Source organism: Elephas maximus, chromosome 26 (assembly GCF_024166365.1).
Source record: "Elephas maximus indicus isolate mEleMax1 chromosome 26, mEleMax1 primary haplotype, whole genome shotgun sequence".
In the NCBI taxonomy this organism is placed as follows: domain Eukaryota; kingdom Metazoa; phylum Chordata; class Mammalia; order Proboscidea; family Elephantidae; genus Elephas; species Elephas maximus.
In genome coordinates this window covers 45,341,935-45,362,794 of record NC_064844.1, presented here as the reverse complement: position 1 = coordinate 45,362,794, position 20,860 = coordinate 45,341,935, and the positions used below count along the sequence as shown (strand labels likewise).

General features: G+C 39.9%; 1 protein-coding gene across 3 annotated transcripts in view; it reads right to left on the bottom strand.

Annotated features, from left to right (window-relative positions):
• The window catches only part of RYK (receptor like tyrosine kinase), a 162,873-nt gene that overhangs the window by 132,739 nt on the left and 9,274 nt on the right, over window positions 1–20,860 (bottom strand). The window contains exon 1 of one of the 3 annotated variants that reach the window (XM_049870600.1): window positions 4,693–10,796. The exons of the other annotated variants lie outside the window; for them this stretch is intronic. Within the exon in view, the coding sequence (XP_049726557.1) occupies window positions 4,693–4,795 (103 nt within the window). The 5' untranslated portion in view covers window positions 4,796–10,796. Of the gene's footprint in view, window positions 1–4,692; window positions 10,797–20,860 lie in introns of those variants that run through there. 3 annotated transcript variants of the gene reach the window in all.

The window sequence follows — 20,860 nt, the reverse complement described above, 5'->3', positions numbered from 1 at the left end:
ATTTCAAATGGATATCTGCTTCACTGTCACATTCCCCATCTGATCTATACTATAGTACATGGATAAGGAATTACAAAGTGAACTAGACACTAAAATATAGAATCCACGAACAAGAATTCATGTCCAATGAATATATATCACATAAAATAAATTCAAAGAAGAATTCCCCCAAAGACGTGATTTGTAACCACAACTGCAAAGGTGTTAAAGGTGCTTCCCAAATCCTATCCAAGGATAAAAACTAACAGAAACAAAATCCATCATCTCTAGTGCTACAACATAAAATACGAAGCGTGCTCTGCCGCAGTGCCAGAATGTTCCAGCATTTGGTAAAAAGACACTCTGGAAAATAACTTGTCATTGGTTCCTGTCCTGTCTAAAGAAGCAAATTACCTGACCAGGTCAAGTATTTTGTAGGTACAGCCCTATGGTAGAGATGGCATAATTTACTCACAGTTTGACATCGTCATCCCTTAATATTATTCGACTTCTTTATATCAACACAGTATTCATTTACTAATAAGTATAATATATTTTGCTGGCCTTCCTGGTAGGTTTCCTAAGCAGAAGCCAGTCGCTCAACCTAATTCTTCCAGTATGCTCGAGCGTCTGATAAACACGTTAGCTTCTTGTAAGTCTGGTTTGCATAAGTCAAGTTCTCAAAACTGCAACAATGACTGCTCCTAGCAGAAGTACACTTTCTTCCTCAGTCAGCCTTAGAGGCCAGTACTAACTTAGAATTAGCTGTTATGTCCTGGGACTCAAAGCACGAGAACTCACAAACATCATCTCTCCTTGCCAGCAACAGGATCATTGCAAAGCACCTACTTTAAGTCCAGTTTCAAAACTATCTGAATTCTTTGCGCAGGCAATTCACTTAGCTCTCTGTTAGAAGTTCGTTCCCTGACGGCTGTTGTTTTTGTTAGGTGCCATGGAGTCGAATCCAACTCATGGTGGCCCCATGTGACAGGCAGAACTGCCCCACAGGGTTTTCTTGGTTGCAATCTTTACGGAAGCAGATTGCCAGGTCATTCTCTTACGCCACCGGGTGGGTTCAAATCACCAACCTTTTAGCTAGCAATCAAGAGCGTGACTGTTCGCACCACTTTATTTTATTCACCAAAATATATCCTAAGCCCTAAAATAAGGCCTGGTATTCAGGCAGTCCCCATTCTACAGATGAGTTCTGTCCCTAAATCTGTCTTTAAGTCAAATTTGTATATAAGTCAGAACAGCTAAGTATAGTTCATATTTAACATCAGTTAGTCAAATGTTTGTCTTGTTGTTGTTAGGTGCTGTCAGGTTGACTTCAACTCATAGGACTGCCCCATAGGGTTTCCAAGGAGCGGCTGGTGGATCTGAACTGCTGAACCTTTGGTCAGTGGTGGCGTTCCCAACCACTACATCACCAGGGCTTACTCTACAGCATATAGTGTACTTTTCTGTGCATAAAAAACATTAAAGAAACACTTCCAGATACACTAAAACATCTTTAGCAAAGTAGCGCCTGTTTGTTATTACGAACCATTGTATGTACCTTGAATTTTTAATATAATAGGCTTTACAGGGGGGATGGTTCATAACTACAGGTTGTACGTAAGTCAAACATTTGTAACCTGGGGACTGCCTGTACACGCAGTAAGTAATTGCTCAATGAGCGAGTGTATGAGTAATTATTGCTACTGAAGGCAATGAATCAACCAGATAGTATCTAAATGATCTCCCTAATATCCTGTGATTACAGTTTTTATCAAAAACTCACATTCGCTTATATGCAAATCATCACCTTGACTAAAGTAACTTGTTTTGAGGATTATGTACCATCCATGTTCATGTAAATTACAGCATCCCTGGTGGCATAATGGTTAAGAGCTTGGCTGCTAACCAAAAGGTTGGCAGTTCAAATCCACCAGCCACTCCTTGGAAACGCTATGGAGCAGTTCTACTCTGTCCCATAGGGTTGCTATGAGTCGAAATCGACTCGATGGCAATGTGTTTTGTTTTGTTTTTTAACAGACGGTAACAGCAATTCTGTTGTGCATTAAAAAATGTTTCATCTTACATATGAGGAACCAACACCAAGATACATTAATTACTTGCCTATCCACATACAGCTAAGGGGTATGCAATTAAAATTCAAATACACAGGATCCAACCCTAAACCTCTGCCACACCTCCACTGCATACCCACACGGGTACATATGTGCATGCACACACACACAAACCTTAAAGTATTTTCTTCTTTAAATTAGACTAAGGTTTCTCCTTTAACAAATAACGTAGAGAGAGAAGATGTAAACTATCAAAAATACATTGCTCAGTCATTTCCACTTCTGGACAAGATGGAACAACAGGGACCAAATGAACCCTCTCATCTGAAAGAACCAAAGAACAGACAAAAATATATGAAACAACTGTTATTATGACACTAAACATCAGGCAAATAACAACAGTGAACCCCAAGAGGTGGAAAACTAACCAGGTGAGCTTAATGATTGTGGCACAGGGAGGGGAGTAGAAGAGACAAAGTGGAGAGTCCAGGAATATAAAGGCAGCTAGAGTACACAGGAGAAAGTATTAGAGAGGGGAGAGCTGCACAAGTTTCTGAGATCTGCAGAGGGTTTCCCTTGAATATTCAGCTGACTACTGATTTTTTTTTACTGATCAGAGTATGCGTATAAGGAAACTCCACAAGGCCAGAGAAAGAACCACCTATCTAAAAGGGTAAGAGGTAACAGTGCCCAGCACTCCTATAGGGTCCAGAATATCACCTGTTCCCATCAGCCAGACTGGAAAACCTCATGATTCATGGATGAAAGTAGTAGGAAATAATTATCCCTACCTTAAGCACTGCTCTTGTCCCAACAAATCTTAAAAGCAAAACTTGAAAGTATCAAACTATTTCCAAGTAATTTAACTGCATCCCAGAACAAAACCCAAGAGTATTTATAGGAATGCCAAAATATCCAGCACCCAACAAGGTAAAATTCCCAATGCCTGGCATCCAGTCAAAAATTACCAAGCATGCAAAGAAATAAGAAAATACAACACATATACATACGTACGAGGAGATAAATCTATTGTAACTAACCCAGAACACAGATGTTAGAATTAGCAGACAAGGACATTAAAACAATTATTAGAATTGTTTTCTGTATGTTGAAAATGGAAATGAGAATGACCCAAATCAAATTTCCAGAGAGTGAAAACTACAATGTGTGAAATAAAAAATACACTGGATGGAATTAACAGCAGACCGCATTTAGGAAGATTAGAAGTTGTATTTTCCAACTTTAAATTAATGGAAAATGGCTTTTGCCAGAATCTTTCTTGAATACTTCCCATCTTTCCACTGCAGTGGACCAACAATCCACTGAGAGAATGCTATGTGCCAAGCCCTGAACTGGTCTCAGTGCAGTAAGGGAAAGACAGAATGTGATATGTACGGTGACACAGATTTGCTTACACAAAGTATGGAGCTATGGAAGCCAAGATGGGAGGCATCTTTTTCATGGCAGAGAGGTGAGCACAGTGGGACAGAGATACTGACTTGGGAAAATTAGGCAACTTGAAAGAAAATAAGCTATCAGAAATTTATTTAAACTTCTATTCATAAATAGAAGTTCAATCTTATTTCTCTTTTTCATAATAACCTAGTAGGCAATGAGAACGATGACCCCAGTAAGGCACAAGACAGTGAATCCAAAAAAGAATAGAGAGGTATGTTTCATTCAGTATTCATTTATTCAACTTTTATTGAACACCTACTACATGACAGGCACTGTTTTAGGTACTGAAGACATTAAAATGGAAAAAATGAAGTCTCTAAAAAGAACTAACCTTCCTATATGGAAAGACAAGACAAATAACCCAGAGGTATCAGATGCTATAACGAAAATAAAACAAGGTGATGGACTAGAGAGGCATTGGGAGTCAGAAACACGGAGGGAAGGCTCTCTGAGGAAGTGACATTTAAGTTGAGATCTAGAAGACATGACTGCTCCAGCCACGTGAAAGTCTCAGAAAAGCACGCTAGGTGAAGCAATCATCTAAAAAGCAAATCCTAGGGTGAGAAAGAATTACAATGGCTGTAACAATGGGCTCAAGCATTACAACGATTGTGAGGATGGCGCAGGACTGGGCACTGTTTCATTCTATTGTACATAGGGTTGCTGTCTAAGTCAGAACCGACTCCAGGGCACCTAAACAGCAACAAGGTGAGAAAGAGCTTGGCACCAGAGGAATGAAATAGGTGGTATGGCAGGTGACAGGGATAAGAGAGGATCCAGATGGCAGGTAAAAGTCTCTACATACACATTTATTTAAAAACCTGGAAAATCTGAACAGCCTAGGCATTTGTTATTTATGAATTATTGTTCATTTCTTAGGTTTGATAATGATTATCTTAAGTTTTTTAAGAGCCCCTATCTTTTAGACACATCTGTTGTTAAGTACCATGGAGTTCTGACTCATAGCAACCCTAGGAATAACAGGATGAAACACTGCCCAGTCCTTTGCCATCGTTACAATTGTTGCTACTTTTGAGCCCACTGTTGCAGGCACTGTGTCACTCCACCTTGTTGAGGGTCTTCCTCTCTTTCACTGACCCTCTAGTTTACCAAACGTGATGTCCTTCTCCAGGGACTGGTCACTCCTGATAACAAGTCCAAAGTATGTGAAACGAAATCTCACCATCCTCACTTCTGAAGAGCATTCTGGCTGTACTTCTTCCAAGACAGACCTGTTCATTCCTCTGGCAGTCCATGATATATTTAATATTCTTCACCAACATCATAATTCAAAGACATCAATTCTTCAGTCTTCCTTATTCATTGTCCAGCTTTTGCATGCATATGAGGGGACTGAAAATACCATGGCTTGGGTTAGACACTGAAATACTATGATGTCTGGGTTTGCTTCAAAATAATCAGAGTGGAAGGGGTAAGCGTATGCAGGTGTTTAAATGAAACAAGGATTGGCCGTGAATTGACAATTGCTGAAGTTGGATGGTGGGTAAATATGGTGGTCCATTAGATGATTCTGTCTAATGTTTGAAATTTTATACAATAAATATGTTTTTAAAAGCATACTTGTTTAAGATATTGAGGGAAGGGTATTTAGAAATATAAATGCCCCCTTCATGGGATTTTTCAACTCTTCTGTATGATACTGTGGTAAATACATGACAACATGCATTTTTTAAAACCAATATAACTTCACAGCACAAGGTGAACTTTAATGTACGCAATTTTTTTCCCAAATAATTCAGGGAATCCCAAGATACAACACAGAATGTGATAAATAACCCCCTTCCAGAATCATCTTATCTAGAATTCTGATGCACTCCTAAGATTTCATCAGGGGTCCCTGCAAGGCCACAAAAGTCTAAGAGCCCTGACACAGTATGCAAAACCTAGGATGTATGAGTATCCATGCCTCAGTCTAAGGAAATGGCCTAAGGCTTTCATAAAAAAAAGGCTGAGAACCACTGACATTTCTTCTTGCCAGAAACTTCCTCGCTGAAAACTGAATTGCTACTGTTCTTAGCCTAATGGCAATATTTCACTGCCATTATATGGCTTTCCTGAAAAGGACATTATCACAAGCAAATAATAAACACCACTAGAGAATTTTACAACTCCGAAAACTATGACAGGCACCAAAAAAAAAAAAAAAAAAAGGAAAGGTGGCAAATTATGTCTAGGTCCCTTTTACAGTATCGCCTTTTTACAATACTAGATTTCCATTAATCTAAAGTGAACCATTGTTTTATGCGCCACTAAGAAAGAAAAAAAAAAGCTGTCAATTAACTGATGGCTCACCATTGATTTTAAGATGGTTCAATTTCAGAGATGTTCAAATGCAGAAAAACCGTACGCCTTATAAACAATGAAACATGACACTCGTAAGTTCATTTAGCTGGGCTGCATCTCAGAACTACTACACAAATTGCTCAAGATAGGTGTAGGAACCTGTGTTTTTGTTTAAATTCTTCAGATGATTCTGGTTAAATAAAGATTAAGTAAACTGCTAAGAGAAAGCATGGGCTTTGGAGCCACAGAGCTCCACACACTGTGACCCCCAGCAAATTCTGTCATTTCCCAGAGCCTGTTTTTTTCTGTAAAAATAGTCAATGCCTCCTACTTCCTATGGTTGATAAAATAAAAGACAGCACATGTGAACTACATGGCTTATAACAAGAGGTGTTAGTCCTCCTTCTTTTCCCTAAACTACAGGTGACCTATAACTAGAGATCTGTGTGCTGTCTATTCTAACTTAAATTTTATGTAAGAACAAGAATAGAACCTGTGAAATTATTCTTCAGAAATAGTCCAGCACTGTCATTTGCTAGCACAGTAAAAACAATCATTCAATAAACATTTATTATTTAATTCAGCAATATACACACATTACCAGCTTTCCTGTCCCCTCCTGCCTTCTCGTCCCTGTGCTTGAGCTGGTGTGCACATTTAGTCTTGTTTTGCTTTATGGGCCTGTCTAATCTTTGGCTGAAGGGCGAACTTTAGGAGTGACTTCAGTACTGAGCTAAAACAGTGGCCAGGGGCCATACTCTCGGGTTTCTTCAGTCTGTCAGATCAGTAAGTCTGGTCTTTTTTTGTGACTCTGAATTTTGTTCTACATTTTTCTCCAGTTCTATCTGGGACCTTCTATCGTGATTCCTGTCAGAGCAGTTGGTGACGGTAGCCAGGCATCATCTAGTTGTGCTGGACTCAGCCTGGTGGAGGCTGTGACAGTTGTGGTCCACTACACATGTGTTTTGACACATAACATTTTAAAGGATCCTACACAAATGAAAACTTTTAATAAAATATAACATTCTGATCAGATGATAACATACCTGAGTTACATCAACAAAAGTAACATCCAAAAAAGCATACATTTAAATCAGAGCAGCCAATAGCTCTGTTTCATGTCCAAGTTTTTTGTTCATTTTAGTATAGCTGGCAGTTTTTTTTTCAGAACACTAGGATAACTGCATCAAAATCCCAAAATAATGGTGTGGGACTGCTTAACCTAGGGTGCTCAAATAAATATCCATGTTATAACTGTTTCTAAAGCTACTCCTAAAACCCAAACATCATTTTAGGCAGCACCTTCGGAACTGATTAGTCAACGCAGGATGTGACTCACAGGGGACAGGTTTAGCCATAATTGGATAGAGTTCTCCCACATGTGCAGCATGAAGGTAAAAACTCAAACCCACAATTGTGCAATGCCTCAGCCTTGCTCTCCCAATGAGGAACACATGGATGTAAATTCAAGCTGCGGCAATACCACCAACCCCACCGGAAACTCCTAGAGTAAGGGTTTGATGCTGAGTGCTAACACTGCCTCCACCAGTACCTTACCCCCTCAGGAACTGGCCACTGTGGCAGGTTGTGCTAGTTAGAGAGGGCACCCTCTCCACCCTCACCACCAAGCACTTGCTCTGAGATTTAAGAAGAAAGAGAACTGCTGCTGGGAGGGGAGGAAAATACAGCTCATCTCATTTTCCTTTTTTTCAACATCTTCTCCCAAAAAGAAAGGCTCCTTCGGTTCAGCTGCCCAAATATGAGACCCTGAATTCTTCTGTGATTCCTCCCTTTTCTTTAACCCTCAAGCCTACGTCTTCTCCAAACTACATACAAATTCCTCACAAAACCATCTCACCCCTAACTACCCTAGTTGATCCCTCTGTAGCCTGACTCTCTATCCCATTTTTCAAACCCATCTTTTTAGTCTCCAAGCCACCCCTTCCAGTGGAGCAAGTTATCTTTTCTATAACCCAGTCTTGATGTGCACTCTCCTGTCCTAAAATTTTCAACAGCTCTTCATTATCTATAAAATAAAATTTGAATTCCTAATCCAACCTCAATCTACCTCCCCCACTTTACATTCTGTCACTCTCTGGATTTGCCAAATTTTCTCATCTCAGCCACATTTTTTTTTTCTTTTCAGCCACATTAGACTTTTCCTACTCCCTGATTTCACACACATCTGCATCTATACTTTTATGCCTTTGTGCACCCTATTTTCTCTGCCTTGATAAACTTCTCTTTTTTTCTGTCTTTCAAACTCATCCTCCAAGAAGAGGCTCAAGGGAGGCAGAGCCAAGATGGCAGAGTAATCAAATCCTTCCGGTGATCCCTCATACAACAAAGACCCCAAAAAACAAGTAAAACGATTATATATATGACAAGCCAGGAGCCTTGAACATCAAAAGCAAAGTTAGGAAATCAGATTAGTGGCCATGAGCCTCCAGACCTGACTGCGAGGGAACCCTCAGGCACAATTCCCTGGAACAACCACAGCAGGGCTGGTGATAGCATTCAGGACGCCGTTTCCTCTCAGGAAGACGGCAAGCTGCACAGTCTACTCACACCTCCAGAAACAGAGAAGAACAGCCCTTTTGGCAAAAGCTAACTACTTGCGTTTATTTTACTGTACCCCCAGTCCCCAAGCTGCCATCAGTGGCTGTTGATTTCCCAGGGCCTGAGATAGGTCCTGCTGTGTGCCCTGAGCCATTCTCCTAGCCTTGGCGAAGGAATAAATTAACAATTCAGGGAAAAGATAATCTGCCGGCTCCACTAAGCTGGGGGGCTCAGGACAGAAGTAGCTCCTCTCAAGGCACAAATGGCCAACAGACTTTGAATACCTTTCACCCCTACAAAGACCTGTAAGGGCCCTTTTCAGGAAAATAGGCCCTTGCTGGCAGACTGCAATGGTGTATGTGGTTGAGATCTGAATCCTACTGTTTCACCTGTGCGGTGGAAAGGTGGGTTTTTGATATTTGACACTGCTTTGCCTATAAAACATGGTCCTCACCTACCCACATCAGGGACCTGAGGACTGGTGGCTCCACCCACGTCACTTAGCCACCTGTGACAGGGGTCCAAAGATAAGTGGTACCTCCCAGTGCTTAAAATCAAAAGCATTCAGTGCCCATGGTCCAGCTGCAGAACCCACCCACCTGTGCACTCTAGGAAACAGGGAAGTGCTTTCCTCACACACTTGGGGGACACCTGTCAGCCCCCTGCCTTGATCAGAGCTTGACCCCTACTGCAACCAGATACCTGTGCCGATACCAATCACCCCTACCACTCTAAGACTGTAGGACAGAGCCTATACCACATACTTGATGACCAACTACCTGGACACCTGAGCTGAATCCATACTAGAAAAGTGAATGGACTCCTAGGCTCGTATGTCTGGTAATAGCTCTAGCCATCTGGTGACAAAACATTAGAGCTTCAAAGACAAAAATAATCAAGCTAGCTCACTCAAGCAGCCTATTTGGGCATATCAAAACAAAACAAAGCAAGAAGCCAGAATACCGTAGGCAAACATAAAATAAATAGATACAATAACTTATAGATGGCATGGAGACAACAGTCAATATCAAATACATAAAGAAGCAGACCACAATCACTTTGACAAGCTCTCAAAACAAAGATTCAAGGAATCTTCCATATGAAGATGTCTTCCTGGAACTACCAGATGTAGAATACAAAAGATTAATATACAGAACTCTGTTGCTATTCATAAGATTTTCACTGGCTAATGCTTTTCAGAAGTAGACTGCCAGGCCCTGCTTCCTAGTCTGTCTTAGTCTGGAAGCGCAGCTGAAACTTGTCCTCCATGGGTGACCTTGCTGGTATCTGAATACCGGTGGCATAGCTTCCGGCACCACAGCAACACACAAGCCCCCACAGTACGAAAAACTCACAGACACGTGGGGGGGACAGTTGTTCGGACAGACCAAGGGGATACTGATTGGTTTAAAGTCAGGAAAGGAGTGCGTCAGGGTTGTATTCTTTCACCATACCTATTCAATCTGTATGCTGAGCAAACAATACGAGAAGCTGGACTATATGAAGAAGAACGGGGCATCAGGATTGGAGGAAGACTCATTAACAGCCTGCGTTATGCAGATGACACAACCTGGCTTGCTGAAAGTGAAGAAGATTTGAAGCACCTACTAATGAAGATCAAAGACCACAGCCTTCAGTATGGATTGCACCTCAACATAAAGAAAACAAAAATCCTCACAACTGGACGAATGAGCAAAAAAAGCAACATCATGATAAACAGTGAAAAGATTGAAGTTGTCAAGGATTTCATTTTACTTGGATCCACAATCAACAGCCATGGAAGCAGCAAACAAGAAATCAAAGGACGCACTGCATTGGGCAAATCTGCTGCAAAGGACCTCTTTAAAGTGTTGAAAAGCAAACATGTTACCTTGAAGACTAAGATGCGCCTGACCTAAGCCATGGTATTTTCAATCACATCATATGCATGTGAAAGCTGGACAATGAATAAGGAAGACCAAAGAAGAACTGACGCCTTTGAATTGTGGTGTTGGCGAAGAATATTGAATATACCATAGACTGCCAAAAGAATGAACAAATCTGACTTAGAAGAAGTACAGCCAGAATACTCCTTAGAGGCAAGGATGGCGAGACTGCATCTTACGTACTTTGCACTTGTTGTCAGGAGGGATCAGTACCCAGAGAAGGACATCGTGGTTGGCAGAGTACAGGGTCAGCGGAAAAGAGGAAGACCCTCAACAAGGTGGATTGACACAGTGGCTGCAACAACAAGCTCAAGCATAATAACGATTGTAAGAATGGCACAGGACCGGGCAGTGTTTTGTTCTGTTGTGCATAGGGTCGCTATGAGTCAAAACTGACTCGACGGCACCTAGCGACGACAACAATGATATACAGAACTCTTCAAGAGATCAGGAAGGAGATCAGGCAAAATGCAAACAAGCCAAGTAACAAAAGGCAGTTGAAGAAATTAAAAAGGTTATTCAAGAACATAATGAAAAATGTAATAGGCTGCAAGAATCCATACAAAGACAGCAATCTGAAATTCAGATTAACAATAAAATTGCAGAATTAGACAACAGAAAAGAAAGAGGAGCAGAATTGAGAAAGTAGAAGTCAGAATAGTGAGAATGAAGACAAAACACTTGGCAACAATATATTCAAAGAAATATCAGATAAAAGAATTTTAAAAAATGAAGAAACCTTATGAATCACATGGGACTCTATCAAGAGAAATAACCCACAAGTGATTAGAGTACCAGAACAGGGAGGGATAACCGAAAATACAAAAAAGTGTTGAAGATTTCTCGGGAGGAAACTTCCCTGATATCATGAAAGATGAGAAGATGTCTATCCAAGATGCTCACTGAAACCCACATAAGGTAGATCTCAAAAGAGAGTCACCAAGACATATTATAATCAAACTTGCCAAAACCAAAGATAAAGACAGGATTTTAAGAATGACTAGGGATAAACAAAAAGTCACCTACAAAGGAGAGTCAGTAAGAATAAGCTCAGATTACTCGGCAGAAACCATGCAGGCAAGAAGGCGATGGGATGACTTATATAAAGCCTGGAAGGAAAAAAATTCCTAGCCAATAATCATATATCCAGCAAAACTGTCTCTCAAATATGAAGGTGAAATTAGGACATTTCCAGATAAACTGAAGTTTAGGGAATTTGTAAAAACCAAACCAAAACTACAAGAACTACTAAAAGGTGATCTCTGGTTAGAAAATCAATAATATCAGACAACAACCGAAGGCTGGAACACAGGACAGAGCAATCAGATATTAACCCAAAAAAAAAAAAAAATTTTTTTTTTACCCAGATAGGGAAATCACAAAAATAAATCAAGATTTAAAAAACGCTCAAATAGGGAAAGTGATGTCATTATGTAAAAGATGACAACACTAAAACAACAAAGAGGAACTAAAAAAACGTAGCCATACATCTTTCATATAGAGAGGAAGTTAAGGCAATATAAAGAAATCAAAGTTATGTTTAAACTTAGAAAAATAGAGGTAAATATTAAGGTAACCACAAAGGAGACTAACAATCCTATGCATCAAAATAAAATACAAGGGAAACATAAAGACTCAGCAAAAACAAAGTCAACAACAACGAATAAGTGGAAAAGACGATACATCAACTACTCAGCGCAAAAAATTAAGTGAGAAAAAGAAACTGTCAACAACACACAAAAAAGACATCGAAATGACAGCACTAAACTTCTACCAATCCATAATTACGCTGAATGTAAATGGACTAAATGCACCAATAAAGAGACAGAGAGTGGTGCAATGGATAAAAAAACAAGATCCGTCTATATGCTGCCTAAAGGAGACACACCTTAGATTTAAACACACAAATAAGCTGAAACTCAAAGCATGGAAAAAAATATATCAAGCAAACAACAATCAAAAAAAAGCAGAAGTGGCAAGATTAATTTCTGACAAAATAAACTTTAAAGTTAAATCTACCACAAAGGACAAGGAAGGACACTATATAATGATTAAAGTGACAATATACCAGGAGAATATAAACATATTAAATATTAACACACCCAAAGACAGGGCTTCAAGATACATAAAAAAAATTCTAACAGCACTGAAAAGTGAGATAGACACCTCCACCATAAAGTAGGAAACTTCCATACACCACTTTCAGTGAAGGACAGAACATCCAGAAAGAAGCTTTAAAAAGACACTGAAGATCTAAACTCCACAATCAACCAACGTGACCTCAGAGATATACACAGAACACTCCACTCAACATCAGCCCAAGTATACTTTCTTTTCCAATGCACATGGAACATTCTCTACAACAAACCACCTATATAGGTCATAAAGCGAGCCTTAACCATAAAGCCATAAAAGTAGAAATCAATAATAGAAAAAGCAAGAACAAGAAATCAAATATCTGGAAACCGAACAATACCCTGCTCAAAAAAATGACTGGGTTATAGAAGAAATTAAGGATGGAACAAAGAAATTTCATGGAATCCAATGAGAATGAAAACACTTCCTATCAGAACCTTTGAACATAGCTAAAGCAGTGCTCAGAGATCAATTTATAGCAATAAATGCACACATACAAAAAGAAGAAAGGGCCAAAATCAAAGAATTATCCCTACAACTTCAATAAATAGAAAGAGAACAACAAAAGAAATCCTCAGGCACCAGAAGAAAGCAAATAATAAAAATTACAGTAGAATTAAATGAAATAGAAAACAGAAAAACAATTGAAAGAATTAACAAGACCAAAAGCTGGTTCTTTGAAAAAATTAACAAAATTGATAAACCACTGGCCAAACTGACAAAAGAAAAACAGGAGCGGAAGCAAACAGCCAGAATAAGAAATGAGATAGGTGATAACACAACACACCCAACTGAAATTAAAAGAATCATATCACAATATTATGAAAAATTGTACTCTGACAAATTTGAAAACCTAGAGGAAATGGATGAACTTCTAGAAACATACTACCTACCTAAACTAACACAAACCGAGGTAGAACTAAATAAACCCATAACAAAAAAAGAGATTGAAAAGGTAATTAAAAACCTCCCAACAACAACAACAAAAAACGCCCTGGCCCAGATGGCTTCACTGGAGAGTTCTATCAAACTTTCAGAGAAGAGTTAACACATTACTACTAAAGGTATTTCAGAGCACAGGAAAGGACAGAATACTCCCAAACTCATTCTATGAAGCCAGCATATCCCTGACATCACAAAACAAGAAAATTACAGACCTATATCCCTCATGAACTTAGATGCAAAAATCCTGAACAAAACTCTAGCCAAAAGAATTCAACAATGTAACAAAAAAAAATCCACCATAACCAAGTGAGATTCATACCAGGTATACAGGGATGGTTCAACATTAGAAAAACAATGTAATCCATTATAAAAATAAAACAAAAGACAACACCCACATGATTTTATCAATTGATGCAGAAAAGGCATCTGACAATGTCCAGACCCATTCATGATAAAAACTCTCAGCAAAATACGAATAGAGGGGAAATTCCTCAACATAATAAAGGGCATTTATACAAAGCCAACAGCCAACATCATCCTAAATGGAGAGAGTCTGAAAGCATTCCCCTTGAGAACCCTAATCAGTCAAGGCTGCCCTTTATCACCACTCTTATTCAACATTGTTCTGGAGGTCCTAGCCAGAGCAATTAGGCTAGATAAGGAAATAAAGGGCATCTAGATTGGCAATGAAGAAGTAGAAGTATCTCTATTTGCAGATGACATGATCTTATACACAGAAAACCCTAAAGAATCCTAAAGAAAACTACTGAAACTAATACAAGAGTTCAGCAGAATTTCAGGATACAAGATAAACACACAAAAATCAGTTCGATTGCTCTAAACCAACAAAAAGAACATCGAAGAGGAAATCACCAAATCAATAACATTTACAGTAGTCCCAAAGAAGATAAAATACTGAGAAATAAATCTAACCAGAGACGTAAAAGACCTATACAAAGAAAACTACAAGACACTACTACAAGAAACCAAAAGAGACCTACCTAAGTGGAAAAACATACCTTGTTCATGGATAGGATGACTCAACATTGTAAAAATGTCTATTCTACCAAAAGCAATCTACAGATAACGATGCAATTCCGATCCAAATTCCGACACTTTTTTAATGAGATGGAGAAACAAATCACCAACTTCATATGGAAGGGGAAGAGACCCTGGGTAAGCAAAGCATTACTGAAAAAGAAGAACAAAGTAGGAGGCCTCAAACTACCTTATTTTAGAACGTATTATACTGCCACAGTAGTCAAAACAGCCTGGTACTGGTACAACAATACAAACACAGACCAATGGAACAGAATTGAGAATACAGACATAAATCCATCCACATATGAGCAGCTGATATTTCACAAAGGCCCAAAGTCAGTTAATTGGGGAAAAGACAGTCTTTTTAACAAATGGTGCTGGCATAACTGGATATCCATTTGCAAAAAAAAAGAAACAAGACCCATACCTCACACCATGCACAAAAACGAACTCAAAATGGATCAAAGACCTAAATATGAAATCTAAAACGATAAAGATCATGGACGAAAAAATAGGACAACGCTAGGAGTCCTAACACATGGCATAAAAAGTATACAAAACATTACTGAAAATGCAGAAGAGAAACCAGGTAACTGGGAGCTCCTAAAATCAAACACCTATGCTCATCCAAAGCCTTCACCAAAAGATAAAAAAGACCACCTACAGCTGGGAAAAAGTTTTAGCTTTGACATTTCTGATCAGCGTCTGATCTCTAAAATAACCCAATTAAAAAAAACAGGCAAAGGATATGAACAGACACCTCACCAAAGAAGACAGTGAGGCAACTAATAGATGCATGAGGAAAGGCTCACGATCATTAGCCCTTAAAAAAAACCCTATTGCCCTTGAATCGATTCCGACTTAGCCAGTACAGAAATGCAAATCAAAACTACAATGAGATACCATCTCCCTCCAACAAGGCTGGCATTAATCCAAAAAACACAAAATAATAAATGTTGGAGAGGTTGTGGAGAGACTGGGACACTTAAGACACTGCTGGTGGGAATGTCAAATGGTACAACCGCTTTGGAAATCAATTTGGCACTTCCTTAAAAAGCCAGAATAAAACTACCATACAAGCCAGCAATCCCACTCCTTGGAATGTATCCTAGTGAAATAAGAGCCTTTACACGAACAGATATATGCACACCCATGTTCACTGCAGCACTGTTTACAATAGCGAAAAGATGGAAGCAACCAAGGTGCCCATCAATGGATGAATAGATAAATAAATTACGGTATATTCACACAATGGAATACTACACATCGAAAAAGAACAATGACGAATGCGTGAAACACCTCATAACATGGAGGAATCTAGAAGGCATTATGCTGAGTGAAATTAGTCAGTTGCAAAAGGACAAATATTGTATGATACCAGTATCATAAGAACTCAAGAAATAGTTTAAACTGAGAAAAAAAAATTCTTTGATGGTTACAAGGGTGGGGAGTAGGGAGAGGGGTATTCACTAATTAGACAGTAGACACGAACTATTTTAGGTGAGGGGAAAGACAACAATATAGGCGAGGTCAGCACAACTGGACTAAAACAAAGGCAAAGAAGTTTCCTGAATAAACTGAACACTCTGAAAGCCAGAGTAGCAGGGACTGGGGTCTGGGGACCATGGTTTCAAGGGACATCTAGGTCGACTGGCATAATAAAATCTATTAAGAAAACATTCTGCATACCACTTTGGTGAGTGGCATCTGAGGTCTTCAACGCTAGCAACTGGCCATCTAAGATGCATCAATTGGTCTCAAACCACCTGGTGCAAAGGACAATGAAGAACACCAAAGACACAAAGTAATTATGAGCCCAAGCGACAGAAAAAGCCACATAAATCAGAGACTACATCATCCTGAGACCAGAAGAACTAGATGGAGCCTGGCTACAACACATGACTGCCCTGACAGGGAACATAACAGAGAATTCCCAATGAAGCAGGAGTGTACTGGGATGCAGACCTCAAATTCTCATCAAAAGACCAAACTTCATGGTCTAATTGAGACTAGAAGGACCCTGGATGTTATGGTCCCCAGACCTTCTGTTAGCCCAAGACTGGTACCATTTCCAAAACTCTTCAGCCTGATGAGGAGTAAGCTTCTTAGCTCAAGTAGACACATGAGACCATGTGGGCAGCTCCTGTCTAGAGGGGAGATGAGAAGGCAGAAGGGGACAGAAGCTGGGTGAATGGACACAGGAATACAGGGTGGAGAGAAGGAATGTGCTGTCTCATTAGAGGGAGAGAAACTAGGAGTATATAACTAAAACCAAACCAAACCCAGTGCCATTGAGTCGATTCCGACTCATAGTGACCCTGTAGGATAGAGCAGAACTGCCCCACAGAGTTTCCAAGGAGTGTCTGGCGGATTCAAACTGCTGACCCTTTGGTTAGCAGCCATAGCACTTAACCACTACGCCACCAGGGCTTCCAGGGGTATATAGCAAGGCGTATATATATTTTTGTATGAGAGACTGACTTGATATGTAAACTTTCACTTAAAGTATAATAAAAAAAAAAAAGGCTCAAATGTCTCTTTTTCTGGGATGCTTTCCCTAAACTCTCCAAGCTTCTCTTTCCTTCCCACCCAAGTCAAAAGTAATCACCTCTAGTTACATAAAATTAGTAACGTAACTCTTACCTTAGTGTTATAGTCATAGACATGAGTTGATTTCCCCTACAAAGTTCTGAGTTCCACAAGAAGGGAACCTATCAATTTGGAATTGCCACTTTCTCCTTGGAAACTCTATGGGGCAGTTCTACTCTGTCCTATAGGGTCGCTATGAGTGGGAATCGACTAGACGGCACTGGGTTTTTTGACCATACTATATGGCACCTGACTTGGCTTCAAAATTTTTTACTGGATTAATTTGGGAAGCAATGATCTCAACTAGCATGCCTGATCTGAAATAATGAAATGACAATAAGGCTTAACTCTTCCTGAGGGTATTTATTTTAAAGCAGAAGCAAGTTATCCAAACTCAATTTCTAATAAGAGGGAGAATCTATTCTCATAAATTCCCCTGGCCCCTAGAGATTCCATAACCACCACCACCATGATCAGTTTATACCATATCCCCCACCCACCAGCATCTTATTCCCAAAGCTTGGGCACTGCCCAGCCACAAACCACTTTCACAAGCTCTGGACTTCCACAGAGTTCAATGCTATTGAAATTATCAATTAGATAGAGAACACGAGTGGATGCAGATAATAACCAAGACCACAAATAAGCACATGTGGTGGCAGGCTTGCAGACTGCACTCCTGGAGTACTTCGGTTAATCACGGCTCCTCCAAGGCTGACACAGAGGCATTATGGACTCCAGACTCAGGCAGGGCTGCGTCAAGACCTGGCCTTCTACTCACTGTCCAAAGGGCCCCAAATCAGGGTCCAAATTAGTAAAACGGGGATGGATGTCAACATTGTAGCCTGTTAAGAAGAGTAAACAGAAGCAATGAAACAGGACCTGGGGAGGCAGGGCAGCCACAGAAATTAAAAGCTTCTGGAGCTTTTGAAGGAGTCCCTGGGTAGCTCTAATGGTTAAGAGGTTGGCTACTAACCAAAAGGCTGGCAATTCGAAGCTATTCAGAGGTACCTCAGAAGAAAGTCCTGGTAATCTGCTTCCAAAAGGTCACAGCCCTGAAAACCCTACGGAGCAGTCCTACTGACACACAGAATCAGCTCCTCAGCAGCGGGTTTGGTTTTTTGTTTTTTACCGGGAGGGGGAAGCTTTTGGAGTCTTCCTGATAGGTGGACTTCCCATCCGGAGTCCCATCAGGTTGCCATCTCCACCTAGAAGTTGGGCTAGTGACATACCTGTTCCCAATCCGCATTTTCTTATCTGTAAAACAGAAATAACAGAACCTACCTAACACAAGGATTACCTTTGTGCCTGACACAGGAAAAAGACTGCCACACAGCAGCAGCACTCTAAAACTGTCTACTATTACTATGACCACAACTAGGAGTGTTCTTAATACTGTTATTACAGAAAACTGCCACATGTCAGCAGTTCTCCAATAGTTACAACCCAATCTTGACTGTCATTTACACATTGTGGAAAAACAAGCCTTTATTCCCATTCCATCCCAAAACTCCTCTAAAATGACATCACAAAGACATTAAACCATTTATCAAGCAGAAAAGGAAAGAAGACAACAACAGATCACATATTTCAACAAACTTTTACAAGGCAAGAAGCAGTCAGAGCAGAACACAGGTCACTGCCCACCCCGCAGAACTAGAGAGGGTCAGCCTTGGAAAAACCAAGGGCCACCAAAGGCTGGCCTGACGCTCAAATCTAACAAGAAGGAGCCACTGAAAGGGTGTACTCAAAGCAACTGGACTCCAGGTCCAACAGGAGACCTAAAGTTTTTCCTGAGAAAAAACTGAACCAAGGATCAGGTGGACACTTGAGACTATGCTGGCATCTCCTGTCTAGACAGGAGATGAGAGGGTAGCGGGGGTTAGAGGCTGGCGGGATGGACAAGAAAAGAGAGAGCAGAGGGAGGGTGCGGGCTGTCTCACTGGGGGAGAGCAGTTGGGAATACCTAGCAAGGTGTATATGGGTTTTTGTGTGAGAGACTGACTTGATTTGTAAACTTTCACTTAAAGCACAATTAAAAAAAAAAAAAAGACTTCACCAAAAGAGAACCTACAGACTGGGAAAAAAATTTTGGCTATTACAAATTGGACAAAGGTCTACTCTCTAAACTGTACAAGAAAATCCAAGACCTCTACAACAAAAAGACAAATAAAGCAATTAAAAAATGGACAAAGGAAAAGAACAGACAATTCAGCAAAAAAAAAACATTTGAGCGACCAACAGACACATAAGGAAATGCTCACAGTCTCTAGCCATCGGAGAAATGCAAATCAAAACTTTCACTTAAAGCACAATAAAAACTTAAAAAAAAAAAACTGAACCAAGGAGGCAGGAGAACTGGCAACAGGGGAAATCAAAGTCAACTGCTTGAATAGTGGCACGTTCCATCCCCATCCAATGAGGTAATAAAAACTCTAGCAGCCAGTGTGTTAACCAGCACACCAGAGGCAGGCGATTGGAGGTTTCTTCTCTGCAGACACTGACTACCCCCAAAGAAGATGTAAAGGGCCTGATATTTGGGGTAGACCTCCCAATGAAAAGTCCACAAAGTCACTCTAAGGGAAGTCACTAGCTTCCATCCACAATCAACTTTCATCACCTTATTCTTAAGTATAGAAAGTCAAGAATCACTGGATCTTTTTGATCAAAACAAGCACAAAAAAGGATCCTCAAATGAACAGGCACACTGGACAATGCAGGAGAAATTTCAAAATATTGGAAAAATACACACACATTTATTCTAGAGATAAGCAAAATTATTACATACATAAAATAAGATGCTATGAAATGGAAACAGAGAACAAAAATAGGTTCTAAAATATAAAAACATGACAACTAAAATTTTTTAAATGAAAGACTGGAAGAAGCTGAAAAACATCCCCCTCCCCCCAAAATACAAAGAAATAAATGACAGGTGAGATAATCCAAACATCAATCCCAGGAGATTCAATAACCAAACCAATAGAAGTTTCAGAAAGAACAGAGGTAGGAAATTATTAAAGAAATAACTGGAATTTCTGGAAACTGAATGATATGAGTTTCTTGACTGAATGGGCCGACTAAATCAGGAAAAAGAAAAAAAAAAAAGACATATAAAACTTCAAAAACCAGAGAAAACGAAAGTACTGCTGTTGTTGTTAGCTGCTATTGAGTCAACCCTTCTAGAAAGAAGGACCCGACAGTCTACTTCTGAAAAGCATTAGCCAGTGAAAACCTCACGAATAGCAGCAGAACGCTGTCTGATATAGCGCTGGGAGATGAGCCCCCCAGATTGGAAGGCGCTCAAAAGATGACTGGGGAAGAGCTGCCTCCTCAAACTATAGTCAGCCTTAATGATGTGGATGGAGTCAAGCTTTCGGGACCTTCATTTCCTCATGTGGCACAACTCAAAACATGAAAAAACAGCTACAAACATCCATCAATAATCGAAACATGGAATGTACGAAGTATGAACCTAGGAAAATTGAAAATCGTCAAAAATGAAATGGAACGCATAAACATCAATATCCTAGGCATTAGTGAGCTGAAAAGGACTGGTATTGACCATTTGGATTGGACAATCATGCAGTCTACTATGCCAGGTATGACAACCTGAAGAGGAATGGTATTGCATTCACTGTCAAAAAGAACATTTCAAGATCTATCCTGAAGTACAACACTGTCAGTGATAGGATAATATCCATACGCCTACAACGAAGACCAGCTAATAAGACTATTATTCAAGTTTACAGAACAACCACTGAGGCCAAAGATGAAGAAACTGAAGATTTTTAACAGCTTCTGCAGTCTGAAATTGATCAAACATGCAATCAGGATGCACTGAAAATTACT